Below are 12,358 nucleotides of genomic sequence, written 5' to 3'. Positions count from 1 at the left end.
TAAAATTACGATAAGAGTTGGCCGTTTCTTCATTCGATATGGACAGGTCTTTCAGCTAGTCACGCAGCAGAAATATAAGACTGAGCAGCGAGGCACAAGTTTAGCACGTGTTTACGGTTACCACCCACTTGTGATATAAGTTTGCTCAGTCAGGTTGACACACAGCACAGAGCATGTAGGAGCAGCTGGCAGCAGCTCACATGCTAATGTTTGGGCTGGTGTCACTGTAAAAGCCAGTATGTCAGGAGTGGGGCCTGATTACAGAGAAGATGAACAGAACAGGAAATATTGACAACACCCAAACACAGATACAGCCCAGGGCTCAAAAGACGAGAGCATTGTTGAGAGCAAGGGCCTGAGGACTCTAGTAGTGTGAAGATATTTTGGATATTTCAAGCCCAGCAAGAAGCAGAGTAGCATGCACTGCAAAACACAGACGTATATTTGACACGAATATACGAATGTTCCACTAAGAACAGCTAATACCACTAACTTTTTTACCCCCTAAAGCAGTGCCATCCTCTAGCGCACATAAAATACAAGACTTTACAGTCCCAGACCCAAGCAAGTGTTAGTGGTCCCTTAAAACAAGAGTGACGCAACAGTGCACAACAGAGCCAGTTCATTTGTTTGGAAGTGACCAAAGACTTTTGTTTCTGTTCTTGTGTGAAACGTAAAACCTTTAAGAGTTTAGCTGTAGATTCAAGATATAAGAAATAGGATTTTGTTTTATTTATTGGGAGTTGCCCAAATTGAGTGTGTTCTCTTGTAACTTAAGGCTTTTGACTGTTCAGAATAAAGATTCCAGCCCCTTTACATATCATTTTTTCTTTGAAATGCAGTTATAAAATGTACTATGGTTGCCATGTTCAATTTTTAAAAGAAAATAAATAGTTAAATAAAAATTAAACTTATATTGTTTAATGTCACTAGGGGGAAAAAATGAACCTTTTAAGTTTAAAAAGCAACCTTTAAGTTGGACTGAAATAGTGCTTTGGTTTATATCCTGATATATATCGACATCGACTGATATGAAAAAACTTATCGTGATAAGATGTTTTTCCGTATTGCCCAGCCCTACAAAAACCTTTGGTCACCTCCTGTAAAATACAGCTTCCACTCAGCAAACACAGTTAACAAAACAGAATGGTTGGTAATTAGCAATGCTACCTAACCACACCAACTCTCTTTCTTGCTCTAGAGGGGACTGGTGAGAAACCTGCCAACTCGTCCACAGACTGTAAAGGCAAGACTGGCACGCAGGAAATGGATGTGTGGCGACTATCAGCTTTGTAGTTTCTGCAGTGGTTATATATGGGAGAGTAAATCTTGCTCTACTGATGCTGTGTGTAGTGTTTAGTTACTCTGCACCTCCTGTGGATACACCCACGTGTTCCCACGCTTCCACAGTGTATGTAAATGTCCGTCTCCAGGTTTCTTTTCTCAGCATGGGATGTTATGTGGGCACAGCGGTTTCCAGGCTGCGGCGACCCTGCCTCAGTTTGCGCTTGTTGCTGTACAGAGCCATCTCCTCCAGGGCTGAGGTGGCAGGCAGTGGGGTGGGAACTTCGGCTTCAGGGGTTACAGCAAGCCCTAGAGAATATAAACAGCATCCTGTTGCAGTTAAAACTTTCCACTTGACATGTAATCCCAAATGCCAACTGTGGAGAGGAACAACGATCAAGGTAACTGGATAAAAAGTTTGTGAAGCACTGACTGAGAAGAAAGTGGAGGATCCCTTAAACCTGCAAGAGAAGCCCCACATTTAGATCAGCAGCTGGAAAACAAGCAAGACCCATAAGCAGAAACCTAAATCGTCTAGCGGCTGCATGTGTGAGCATGCTACCTGAATCGATTCTACGTTCATACTCACAGCAAGAGTGCATGCTGTTAAAATCACTTCAAGAACTAACTTGCAGTCCCTGTGTTAAAAATAGTTTTGTGTTTACATGCACTTAACTGACTGGGTTACAGTCACTCCTTCAGTAAGAAGGTTTACATATGCACAAGAAAAAGACCAGAGCTTCCTCATATTTAAAGTAACTCCACCCAAAGTCAGACTTAAAAGCTAACACACCCCTTAAAGTCTCAATTCCACTGCTGACTTCAAATAATAGGAAGTGACATCTGGTATCATTACAGTCACTTAAAGTCATGTTTCCAAAATGCAGTGAGGGGTAGGGGAGATTTCTCATCATAACTCTGCTGCACATACACACATTTTTACAGTAACCAGGTTACTGTGTGCAGGAGCAAGGTTTCTATTACCTGCGTAAACTTTCTGGTGTGCATGTAAATATGCAGACACCAACAGGGTAAAATAATCTCTTAGAGATCCCTGTGTTTACTAGTTTCATTCAAGCTTTAACACCCCTTACCATTCCTGTCAGATTCAACATACCCAAAGTAAATTGGTGGTTTTGCTCTTTTCAGAGGAAAGTTCAAAGGCAGTCCAAATCACTGGCATTTACGAATAGAAACCAGATGCCTGTAGATGACTGCAGAACAGGTTAATAGCGTTCAGCCTCAATGAGTTCATTGTTCAAATCTGAAAACAATACCACAGAAAATAAAAAATTTAAAATAACTCAAGAGCAAAAACATGGCTGTCAAAACTCTGGGGGCATATAGTTGGGTCACAGGAATGGTAAGGGGATAGAAACCGTCAATCAATGTAGGATTGTTAGTTTAGACAATTAATTCCTCTTCCACTTTGGTTTCAACATTACTGCTGGTTCATACCTGGTGAGCACCAGCAGGTGAAGTGCCCCCAGGTAGATAACCAGATTAATACCTGAACGAACCCACAGCTGAGCCACAGTTTGCCAAACAAGGTGGTTAAAGTACACGCTCACACGCTTATTACATGTTCCATACATACTCAGTTTAACAATCACACAGAGAGCCACAGACACATGCACACAGGATCCTACCAATAGGAGCTGCTTATCCCAGGTAGTCACCTGAATTGTAGGGGATACAAGACATTTGGGTAAAAAATGCATTTCTTCTTGTCCACACACTTATTTCTCACTTGTCCCTTCTACAAAGCCTGTTTTCATACTGAAATCTTACTGAGTAGTTTCAGCACTCACCTGGGTTGCTGGAGCCATCATCAGTGAACTGCACTTTTTCAACTGTGTCAGGGGACTGGAACAAAAGAAAAGACAGTAAATACCTGAGTGGCAGGGGTGTTTTAGTAACCTGTATCTCCAGTGAAGCCTTCACCGTGTGAGCAGTGGAGCTGGCAGCGAGGGAGACTGTGAGGCGATATGCCGGCTGCTCACTGCTGCTTTAGCAGGCAGCACATACCTCCCAGTCTGTCAGAGCCCCAAAGCCAGAGAGCCTCTACCTGACTACTCCCACAGGAGAGGTGGGCATGTTAAAGGAAAGGGAGGTTACGTTAGGTCATCAGTTCCGGGGTTTGTTGTATAGCTTGTGCACATCCACAAAGCGACAACAGTCACTGTACAGCTGCCACAACGCACAACGAATGACCAAGTTGTAATTAATCCGTCCTTTACATACGAACACGACTAATGTTAATTTGACTTTGTTGTCAGTGTCTAGGTTTGTTCCACATAACCTTACACCTTACTCACATGTCATTCCTTAATACTGGCCATGAAGGGACCCCTTCCTCCCTGTAGTCCATAGTAACATCTTAAAATATTTGATCTAAAAGCTAAGATATAAGATATAAAACAGAATCACAATGAATTCCCTAATTGCCATAGCTGTATTTTATGCTAAAAAGTGATATTGAAGAGGTTCTGATGATTCATGTGACTAAAGGTGGCCAAAATGTGTCATATCTCTATGAAGGGGTTACATCATGGCCAGTACAGGTGTGAGGACATTATTACAGTGACTAATACCTATTCATATAGGCAAGAACTTATCCATTAAGCAGTTTGTTTGTGTCTTCATGTGCAGAAATCTCAAAATACAAGTGCACATACAGCAGTAACAATTCAATTACATCCATCCAAAGGAGGATTCAAACACAAACTAAGGTCACTGTGCAATAACCAAACCACACAAGCCCCACAGTTGAAGGAGCACAGACTGTGACAGACAACCACAAATACTTGACCACCCCAAAATATAAAAGACCACATCCAGACAAATTCTCCTCACCCCTGATACCCCCTCCTATCTCTCCCTCCACACAAACAGGAAGAAATGAACTACACCACACAAACCTACAAACACCTATCGAAAGCGCAGGAGGAAACCCAGAGCATGAGAAGAAAGGGCATGTTATTCCTCTGCCTGATACACAATCCATGCATGGGACGAGACAGCTGGTGGAAGTGAACGAAAGTGGATGAGATGCAGAGTTTGTGGCCATTTCCCCCCCGGAACCAATTCTGGTTAGTGGGATCAAAAACCTGTCTGTCTCTGCAGCTGGTGAGCATTGTTGTCTACAAGCGATTAATTAGCTGACAGACAGTTACTGTTAAAGATGCTCTGACATTTATCAGTGGGAGACCAGAAAGGGGGAGACAAAATGCGAGGGAGGGTGATTCGACTTGTTATTTTAGATATAAAAATCTCTCTGCAGTGTTCAAGTGAAGGTCAGTGAGCCACACCGCTATAACAGTGCAGAGCAGCAAGTACTGATCAGTCACTATGCCACAACCTAGACTCGCTGTTGCCTCTTGATGAACAAAGACACTAGAGGGAGAGAGGCAGCAGGAAAAGCCAGGGGGGAGGGAGGAGGCCGGGGAGGAGGGGCACCCGGAGCTCAGCATGCAGCCAATACCTGGATGTCGTATACGGGTTTGGAAGAAGGAATGGCAGCAAACTGTCGGTAGTCAAACTTCTTTGACGACAGGGACTAGAAGGATAGCAAACAGGAATGAGCAGAGATCAAGGGAAAGGAAAAGACAAGGACAGCGAGAAAGGAGGAGGAGGAGGGTGGGACAAGGTAAAGAATGGAGAAGGTTGGAGAAGGAAAAGTCAAAAGAAAGGAGAAGGAAAGGCATAAATGGAAATGGAAAAGGGAGAGGGAGGAGGTACAGAGGCTAAAGGTTGATTCAAACAGCCAGCTGTGACGTATGGTGAGAGAGCAGTGTGTGTTCTCAGCTCTGATTAGCTAGAGCGACAATGAGGATGGATTAATGCCAGTGTGTTTTGAAACAAATCTACCTCTTCCAGCCTGTAAACGACCCTATTTGTTACCTTTTTCAAATAAAGATCCTTAGATGAAACTAAAATGTCAGTGTGATACCCTTTTTAGTCAAGATTTGATGATTCAGGGTCTCCAAGTCTGTACAAAACACAAACCAGACCAGTAGAAAAAGAAGAAAAAAAAAAAAAGCCAAAAACAGAAGTGGAATTAGAAGGTAAAAAGGTTTTTTGCTTACCAGCCTGCCTGGTGAGGTTATTCCTCGAGGACTCAGCTCTGACAGAGGAAAAGAAATATGGTTACTTTTTATAAAAAATAAAAATAAAAAAAAAATCACAACAGGGTAGGAATGAAACATCAAGTTTAAGATTTAACTTGCAACCAACATGAATCAAAACTAATTTAATTGAGAGATCGGAGCCATTATCCATCCTTAATTAAGGGAAAGTAAAAGATGGTGTCTGTCATATACACAGGATTAGGTGTTGAAAAGGAAAAATAGCTTCCTACCTTCCATAGGTGTGGGAGAGGGTGTGGGTGCGGGTGAGGGCGACTCTGTCAGCTGGTCTAGCGTCCCACGTTTCTTCCCATCCCGGGATTTGGCGATGACCATCTGTGCTTTCAGTGCGTCCTGCTCCAGAGACTTCATTCTACAAGAGAAACCACCACAATCAGATAAATAATAGTCAACACAGGAAAATTAAAGAAATAAATAAAGACACATTGACAGAGGCACACACCACTATCGCAGGTGTAGTGCAAATCACTACTAATGTTGGGTGCTCCTTGTCCTGGTTTGCTGTGATAAACAACCAGTTTAATGACATTACGCAATAAAAAAAAAAAGAAGGCATTCCAGGAAAAGGACTACCTACTGCCAGTAGGCTTACCCTTAACTCACAAACAGCTTGCAAAACTCACTGCCGGCCAGGTGTTAGTAAAAGTAATAGTGTGAAAATCAAGACAACAGCAAGGCATAAATGAAGACGATGCTGCAGAGAGGGGGAGACAAGACAGAGGATAAAAAGGAGAGAATGAGATGGAGCTAGAAACGCAAGGACGTGCAGAAGCAAGATGGCACGAAAAAAGGCAGTGGAAGCACTGTCACAGTGTTGCTGCTGTGAGTGCTTGCTTGGACCTGTCCAAACTCTGCCTCCGGCAAAATAGCCCAAAGCACCCCAGCACAACCCCCACGATGCCGTGCGTCTGCCCCTGGTGGCTGGGGCTGAGGAGCAGACCTGAGCTGGGAGGCTGCAGAAGAGGAGGTAGAGGAAGAGGTGTGGGACTGGGGGGCCACAGCCGTCCCCTCAGATGCCCTCACTCGGGCCCGGTAGAGCCTCTTAGCCAGGTCCTGCTCATACTGCCTAACATCCTCCTCTAGACCATATGGCCTGTGCCCCGCAAGGTCACAGAGAGGGGGAGGAAAGGGTGAAAGGTAGAGAGGGAGTAGGATGAAAAGTACCCCAGAAGGAAGAAGAAGAGAGGAAGGAAGAATTGCACACAAACAGAAAAGAGAAGAAAACCCAAGAATGGTAGGTAAAACACAAACACAGCCAGGAATAATAAATATACAGACACATTAAATTATAGACATGAAAGTATTGAAAGAGGGGAGACAGACAAAAAAGACAAAGGATGGTGTCACAACACAGAATCAGCTAAGAACTTAATGTATGTGTATTAGAATAGCAAAGAGCATTTTCACTATATATTAATTACACTATGCTATTTGTGTTTAATGTTTTGCTTTTAAATATCCATTTAAACATCATTTTCTTATTTTGCCTTGTTATCAAAGGTGCTACACCGCCCCGTATCAAAGGTGCTACACCGCCCCGTATCAAAGGTGCTATACCGCCCCGTATCAAAGGTGCTACACCGCCCCGTATCAAAGGTGCTATATAAACAGAGATTTGTTTGTTCTGATCAGCGTTTCAAGCAGGCAGTAATATACTGTAGGCGTGTGAAAAAAACTAACAAAAACATGTTTTGCACCATTTTTTCCTTTTACTTGTGTTTCTTCTTTGTCCACGTGTGAAACCCAGTCGAGGTTTGTATCACGTGTGCCATCATCTGTCGCTCAAAGAAAACAAATCCTGCTCCAGTGGAGGAAAGTGACATTTGCTGTACAAACACTTAAAATATTAACTTTAATGTGTCAAGGTCCCAATCCATCAGGCTGCCTAATGAACGTGTGAGCTTTAGTGAGACATTAATGCTGAAATAATTCCATTGTATTAATCAGATGTTCCATCAAATGACATATTTTATTGAAATATTAACTTTAATAATATTAAAACACTGGAAACAAAATATGTCTGGATGCTTCTTTTTTAACACATCCATGTTATACCAGTGCTAGAAATACAAGCTGAGGAAAAAGGTGGAGTTAAGTAAAAGTGGAAACCAAACACCTGATATAGATATTACTGTCAGTGAGTATGTGTGACGTTGTTGTATTTACCGTGCTGCTCTCCACATGGCTCTCTTCTCAGCCTCCAGAGCTCGTTTCTCGGCAGGGGACAGGTCCTTGTCGGGGGCCACAGCCAGTTCAGGGCTCTGCATACGAAGTCTTTCTTGATGTCTGCGCTCCGCTTTGGCTGTGCGGATGGGAGCCGCTGACTCCCCAGGATAAACTGGGATCAGACTGACAATGCAAAGTAAAAAAGTAGAATAGAGAGCCAAAAATGACGGCACAGACATTTCAAAATGTGATACTGCACATTTTCATTTACCCAGTCATGGAGTTCGGCCTCTGCTCCAGCCTGAAACTGTCTTCCAGTGAATTCCTTTGAGAGTCACCCTTGCCATCAACCGACGAGGGTCTACACACATACACAAAGAACAGTTTTATTTATTTTATTTTAAAAAAGAAAAATGGTAAATGAAACAATTATAATATACAACTTCTTACCCTGAGCTCAGTGGTGTGGAGCAGTGCTGAGTCGGGGTGGATACTGGCTCCACCTTATACTCCACTCCATCCAGCAAAACCTTGCCAGTGGCCTTCATCTGTGCCACCTGCTTAGCCAGGTCCTCCTCCTCATCCTCGTCATCTTCATCCAGCAGGTACTCCCTTGCCCGTTGCTCGAACTTTCTTTCTGGGGTGAGATAAACAGACAGATTGTAAAGAGAGTAGAGTTAGTTATTGGCCGTGGAGGCTGAATAAAAAAGACATTGGAACAAACCTTCTTCCTCCCTCATTTTCTTGAGGTCGTCCTCTCCAACAAGGGAGACTCGAGGTTTGGGCTTGTCAGGTGTCTGCTGCTTCACGTCAATCTCAAAATACTTCTGTCGGTCCCTGAAAGAGCGCTGCTCTGGGCTGTTCTTGCCACCAGGAGATGGACTCTGTAGAGTTACAAGGAAAATCAAGGACAGAATACAAAATGATGTTAGAGTAGGTAGGTGCTACGATCTTGGCACCTGAAGTATTTACAAATATCAGAACAGCAAAATAAAAGCTGCCAAAAAGTAGACGCTTATTGCAGAGCCATTTACCGAAGGAGCAGAGAGTATCACAAGAGATGTCACGAAACGAGAAGAAAGAGAAAGTTCAATCAGAAGCCAGAACCATTTAGCTGATTTAAGGTCAGTTAACCGACAGTCCCAATACCAACAGAGGGAGCGCGGCCGTCTCCCAGTCTGGGGGAACAGAGACACCACCACCGGTCAAGCCAAGCACACCACAGCCCGCATGAAGAACAGGGCTGCCCTAGCTTTGGCGAAGGTAGTGGATACCTGCAGTTCCATTGAAGGCCTGGAGAAGCGAGGCACTGCTGCCAGGCTCATATACTCCCGACGGTCAGATGTGAGGGAGGGCCGGGGGGAGACCTTGCTGGTCTGACCCTTATCAGTTCTCTCCTGAACATGTACGTCATCATCAAACACCTCGTTGTTCAACTCAGGCTGAAAAGGCCACAAGATTTGTCACCAGGCTGTCAGTCTACGAAACTAAGAGCCCTTGTTTTGTGTTTTTAAATTTAGGTGTATAGATGGCCACACCTTAAATGTAAGACAAACCATATGGTTTTGTTTTAAAGTGCTGACCTCATAAAAGAACATGAACATGGCTTTTAATTCAAATGATTTATGACCATTGTTTATTTGATTTAAATAATTTCACTGTATTTATATTTCTGATTAGCAGTTTTTGATTTTTTGTCCATTTCTGCTGAGAGTGCAGCCCTATTACAGTAAGACACCCGAAATTCACAGGAGTTACGTTCCTAGAGCACCTGTGAACTTTGGATATGGTCAAAAAAAGCCTATAAATGCCTATTTTTATAGTTTAACCCTAAATATGCCCTGAAATATGCTCCCAATACACTTTAATTTCATTTCAAACTCAGCTTAACACATTATTAGTAAATAAATTACTAAGTTATATTGTTCTTAATAATTTAGCATTAAAATGCATGAAAAAGCCACAAAAAAAGCCATAAAAAATTGCGGAGGATATTTGCAGTTTCTGTGAAATTGCGGGGGTTTCCACGAACAATTATTAGTTAGGTTCTAAGGGAAAGGCCACGAATGACTGAGGCCACAAACTCTGAACCGCGACTTCGCTGGGGTACATTGTATTATGAAAGGTGATACAGAAATAACTGCTTGAAAATTACTTATTTCTGCAGAAAATACATCAGGGGCTTTCAACTCCTCTTTATCAGTCATAGATTATTTTCCTTTGTGGCAGGAAGACACTCCTGTGGGTTACATGATGCTAGTGAAAACCTTCTAGAGCAAACCAACTTTAAAGAAACTTGAAAAAGGCTCTCTAGCAACATGAAGGCCATGAGCAACTCATTGGGCAACACTGCAAGTCCATTTATAAAAAACATTAGGACCTCTAGTACAATGTGATCTCAGTGTCCCGGTTTCATTCTACGTTCGGGCCAATATGGCACAGCAGCTGCACTTATAACGCTTTAGTCGACGTGTACTCACCTCTGGAGAAGGCTGATTTAGGTGCAAATTATTCCTCACGCTGTACAGGTCCTGTTGGACACAGTAGAAGGTTAGTAATGTAAATCAAACTCTGACTCAAAGACAAAGACAAAGATGTACAGAGCAGGCAGACTAATTCACAGCTGGGACATAACATATATATTTATATAATAAAGGGGACTGATTAGTGAACCACACATGAAATGGATCAACAGGGAACAACAGCACGACAGATGATGGCACTGTAGTACAAAAATGATGAACGCATTCCACACGTCACAGCACGGCACAGGCCCCCCCAACACGGTACAGGCTTCTTATAGGACAGCCTGCTCCAGTCAGGAGGGGGCAGGGCGAGACCAACCAATCAGCACAGCATGCTTGTGTCGTGACCCGGGTGAGTCCGGGCAGCACGGCCTACCTGAGGTGGCTCCAGCACTGCCAGTGAGCGAGGCACGGCGGCAAACGCCTTGTATGCCTGTTTCACATTCATGGGGAACTCGTCGGGCGAGGTGGGGGAGGGGGCGCGAGGCTGTAGGGGGAAGGGACGCAGGAGCATGGGGGATGGGGGAGGTCAGTATGGTAAAGGAGGTGAAGGGAAGAAGAGGAGGTAGGAGGACAGACAGACAGAAACATTGGGGAGAGGGGAGACTATGAAAAATACAGCAAAGTTGAAGACGAGGAGAACAGGTGAACAGCATGGCAGCTGGTCTCATGTGAAAAAGGACGGGCATATGCCAGAAGAGACAGACAGCTGGGCTTGAAAAATTCAAAGCCATGACAGATTCTTTGATAAGCACCTTTGTGAAACATCAGGAAGATGTGAGGTGAAATCATAGCTTCTTCTTTGTTTACCAACTCAACTAGGCTGCTTGCCAAAAGAAGAAATGAGAACATTTCAGAAAGCTGCAATTAGAGGGAATTATGTGTGTTTCATGAGCTCAGAACTGGGCTCACACACCAATCACATCCAGTTGTGTCTGGTGTTCACAGTCGGCAGCACCTGCACACACACGCTGCCGTGCATTCAAATACAAATCTTTTCTTTAGTTCTAGCCTCACTGAGAAACAAAAATCAGCTTTGTGCCACAATTATATCTGCTGTACTGCTGCTAGACACCATTTGAGCTTTTCAGGGCTGCGCAGATTGGGTGGAAAACAGCCCTAAGTGGAGGTGAGGGGTCTTACAGAAGTCTGGGAGTTGAAGGGGGAAGGGCCATGCTGAAAGGGATTGGGACTGTGGCCGTCTGGAGTGGCAGGAGAAGTACCAGGCCGCACACGCCCAACTGGCTGGATGGCACCTGGTCGGGTCTGGGGAAAAAAAATAAAATAAAGATATATGTATATGTATTTTCAACATTAAATAAAGAGCCAAAAATAAACGTTGTGATGAATGACAACTCAAAATGATGAGTTCATGATGAAAATGAAAATGCACCTTCAGAAAATTACCATTCAGATAATCAGCTTTTATAAGTTGAAGATCAGAACAAGATGGTACAGAATACAACACCCAATTTGTAATTATAATCCAATTCTAACTTTATATTTTTTATAATATTTAAATTTTTCTGCCTAATTATTACAAGAATAAATGTCTTTCAAAAACTACAAATTTAAAGCCCTAAACGATGTGGTCTTCATTAGGCTGAAAATATAAATACTTTGGCTCTTACTTGAAAACAAATATTTACTAAAAAGGCAAATATACTTATACAGTTATATATATATATATATATATATATATATATATAAAAACCAGTATGACCAATCCACCTCTACTCAAAGAAATATTTTTTCCACAGGTGGCATTTAGGCTTCTCAGACACTCACTGATGAGGAAGTGTTGTCCTTGGCAGTAGGAGTAGAGGTGTAATGAATATTTGCCTGCAAAAAATATAGTAACAATAAAATAAATAATGATAATGAAGGAAAAAAAAAACCACATGGATCAGCGCCATTTCATTTAGTTTCAACCAGCAGTGCATCCAGTCAATACATTTTGAATCAATGGGGCTTGAAAAGGAGGGTCAAGTAAAGACACCTGTCAAACAATGCACCAACAGAATTTACCTTGAGCCAATGTGACCACCAGCTGTGGGTCCTTTGGCACATTTTACCAGATTTTACCAACTAGATTGGCACTAGAAAACTTTGCTGAAGAAAAAAATAGAACCTAGTTCTATTTTGTTACCATCCTGTGAGAGAACATCAAGCCATAGCTGGTCAGTAGAGCCGTGATGGGCAATCGGTCAAAAACCTACAATTAATGCACATCCA

The 12,358-nt window shown here is 42.9% G+C and overlaps 1 protein-coding gene across 19 annotated transcripts in view; it reads right to left on the bottom strand.

The window, feature by feature from the left end:
- Positions 1-31: 31 nt before the first annotated feature.
- The window catches only part of scrib (scribble planar cell polarity protein), a 62,992-nt gene continuing 50,665 nt past the window's right edge, over positions 32-12,358 (bottom strand). For 5 of the 19 annotated variants that reach the window (XM_026292481.2, XM_026292482.2, XM_026292483.2 and 2 more), the window contains 15 exons: positions 11,912-11,965; positions 11,267-11,389; positions 10,500-10,610; positions 10,079-10,129; positions 8,873-9,040; positions 8,323-8,482; positions 8,049-8,235; positions 7,870-7,959; positions 7,599-7,781; positions 6,373-6,525; positions 5,645-5,784; positions 5,373-5,410; positions 4,769-4,843; positions 3,096-3,150; positions 32-1,593 (listed from right to left, as the gene is read on the bottom strand). In XM_026292481.2, coding sequence (XP_026148266.1) covers positions 1,457-1,593; positions 3,096-3,150; positions 4,769-4,843; positions 5,373-5,410; positions 5,645-5,784; positions 6,373-6,525; positions 7,599-7,781; positions 7,870-7,959; positions 8,049-8,235; positions 8,323-8,482; positions 8,873-9,040; positions 10,079-10,129; positions 10,500-10,610; positions 11,267-11,389; positions 11,912-11,965 — 1,725 coding nt within the window. In that variant the 3' untranslated portion in view covers positions 32-1,456. Of the gene's footprint in view, positions 1,594-2,933; positions 2,964-3,095; positions 3,151-4,768; positions 4,844-5,372; positions 5,411-5,644; positions 5,785-6,372; positions 6,526-7,598; positions 7,782-7,869; positions 7,960-8,048; positions 8,236-8,322; positions 8,483-8,872; positions 9,041-10,078; positions 10,130-10,499; positions 10,611-11,266; positions 11,390-11,911; positions 11,966-12,358 lie in introns of all 19 variants that reach the window. The other 14 variants (XM_026292494.1, XM_026292495.1, XM_026292486.2 and 11 more) reach the window with 12 other exon arrangements.

This window comes from Mastacembelus armatus, chromosome 20 (genome assembly GCF_900324485.2).
Source record: "Mastacembelus armatus chromosome 20, fMasArm1.2, whole genome shotgun sequence".
NCBI classification, from domain to species: domain Eukaryota; kingdom Metazoa; phylum Chordata; class Actinopteri; order Synbranchiformes; family Mastacembelidae; genus Mastacembelus; species Mastacembelus armatus.
The sequence above is the reverse complement of the archived record's forward strand: the minus strand, read 5'-3'. Positions and strand labels throughout refer to the sequence as shown.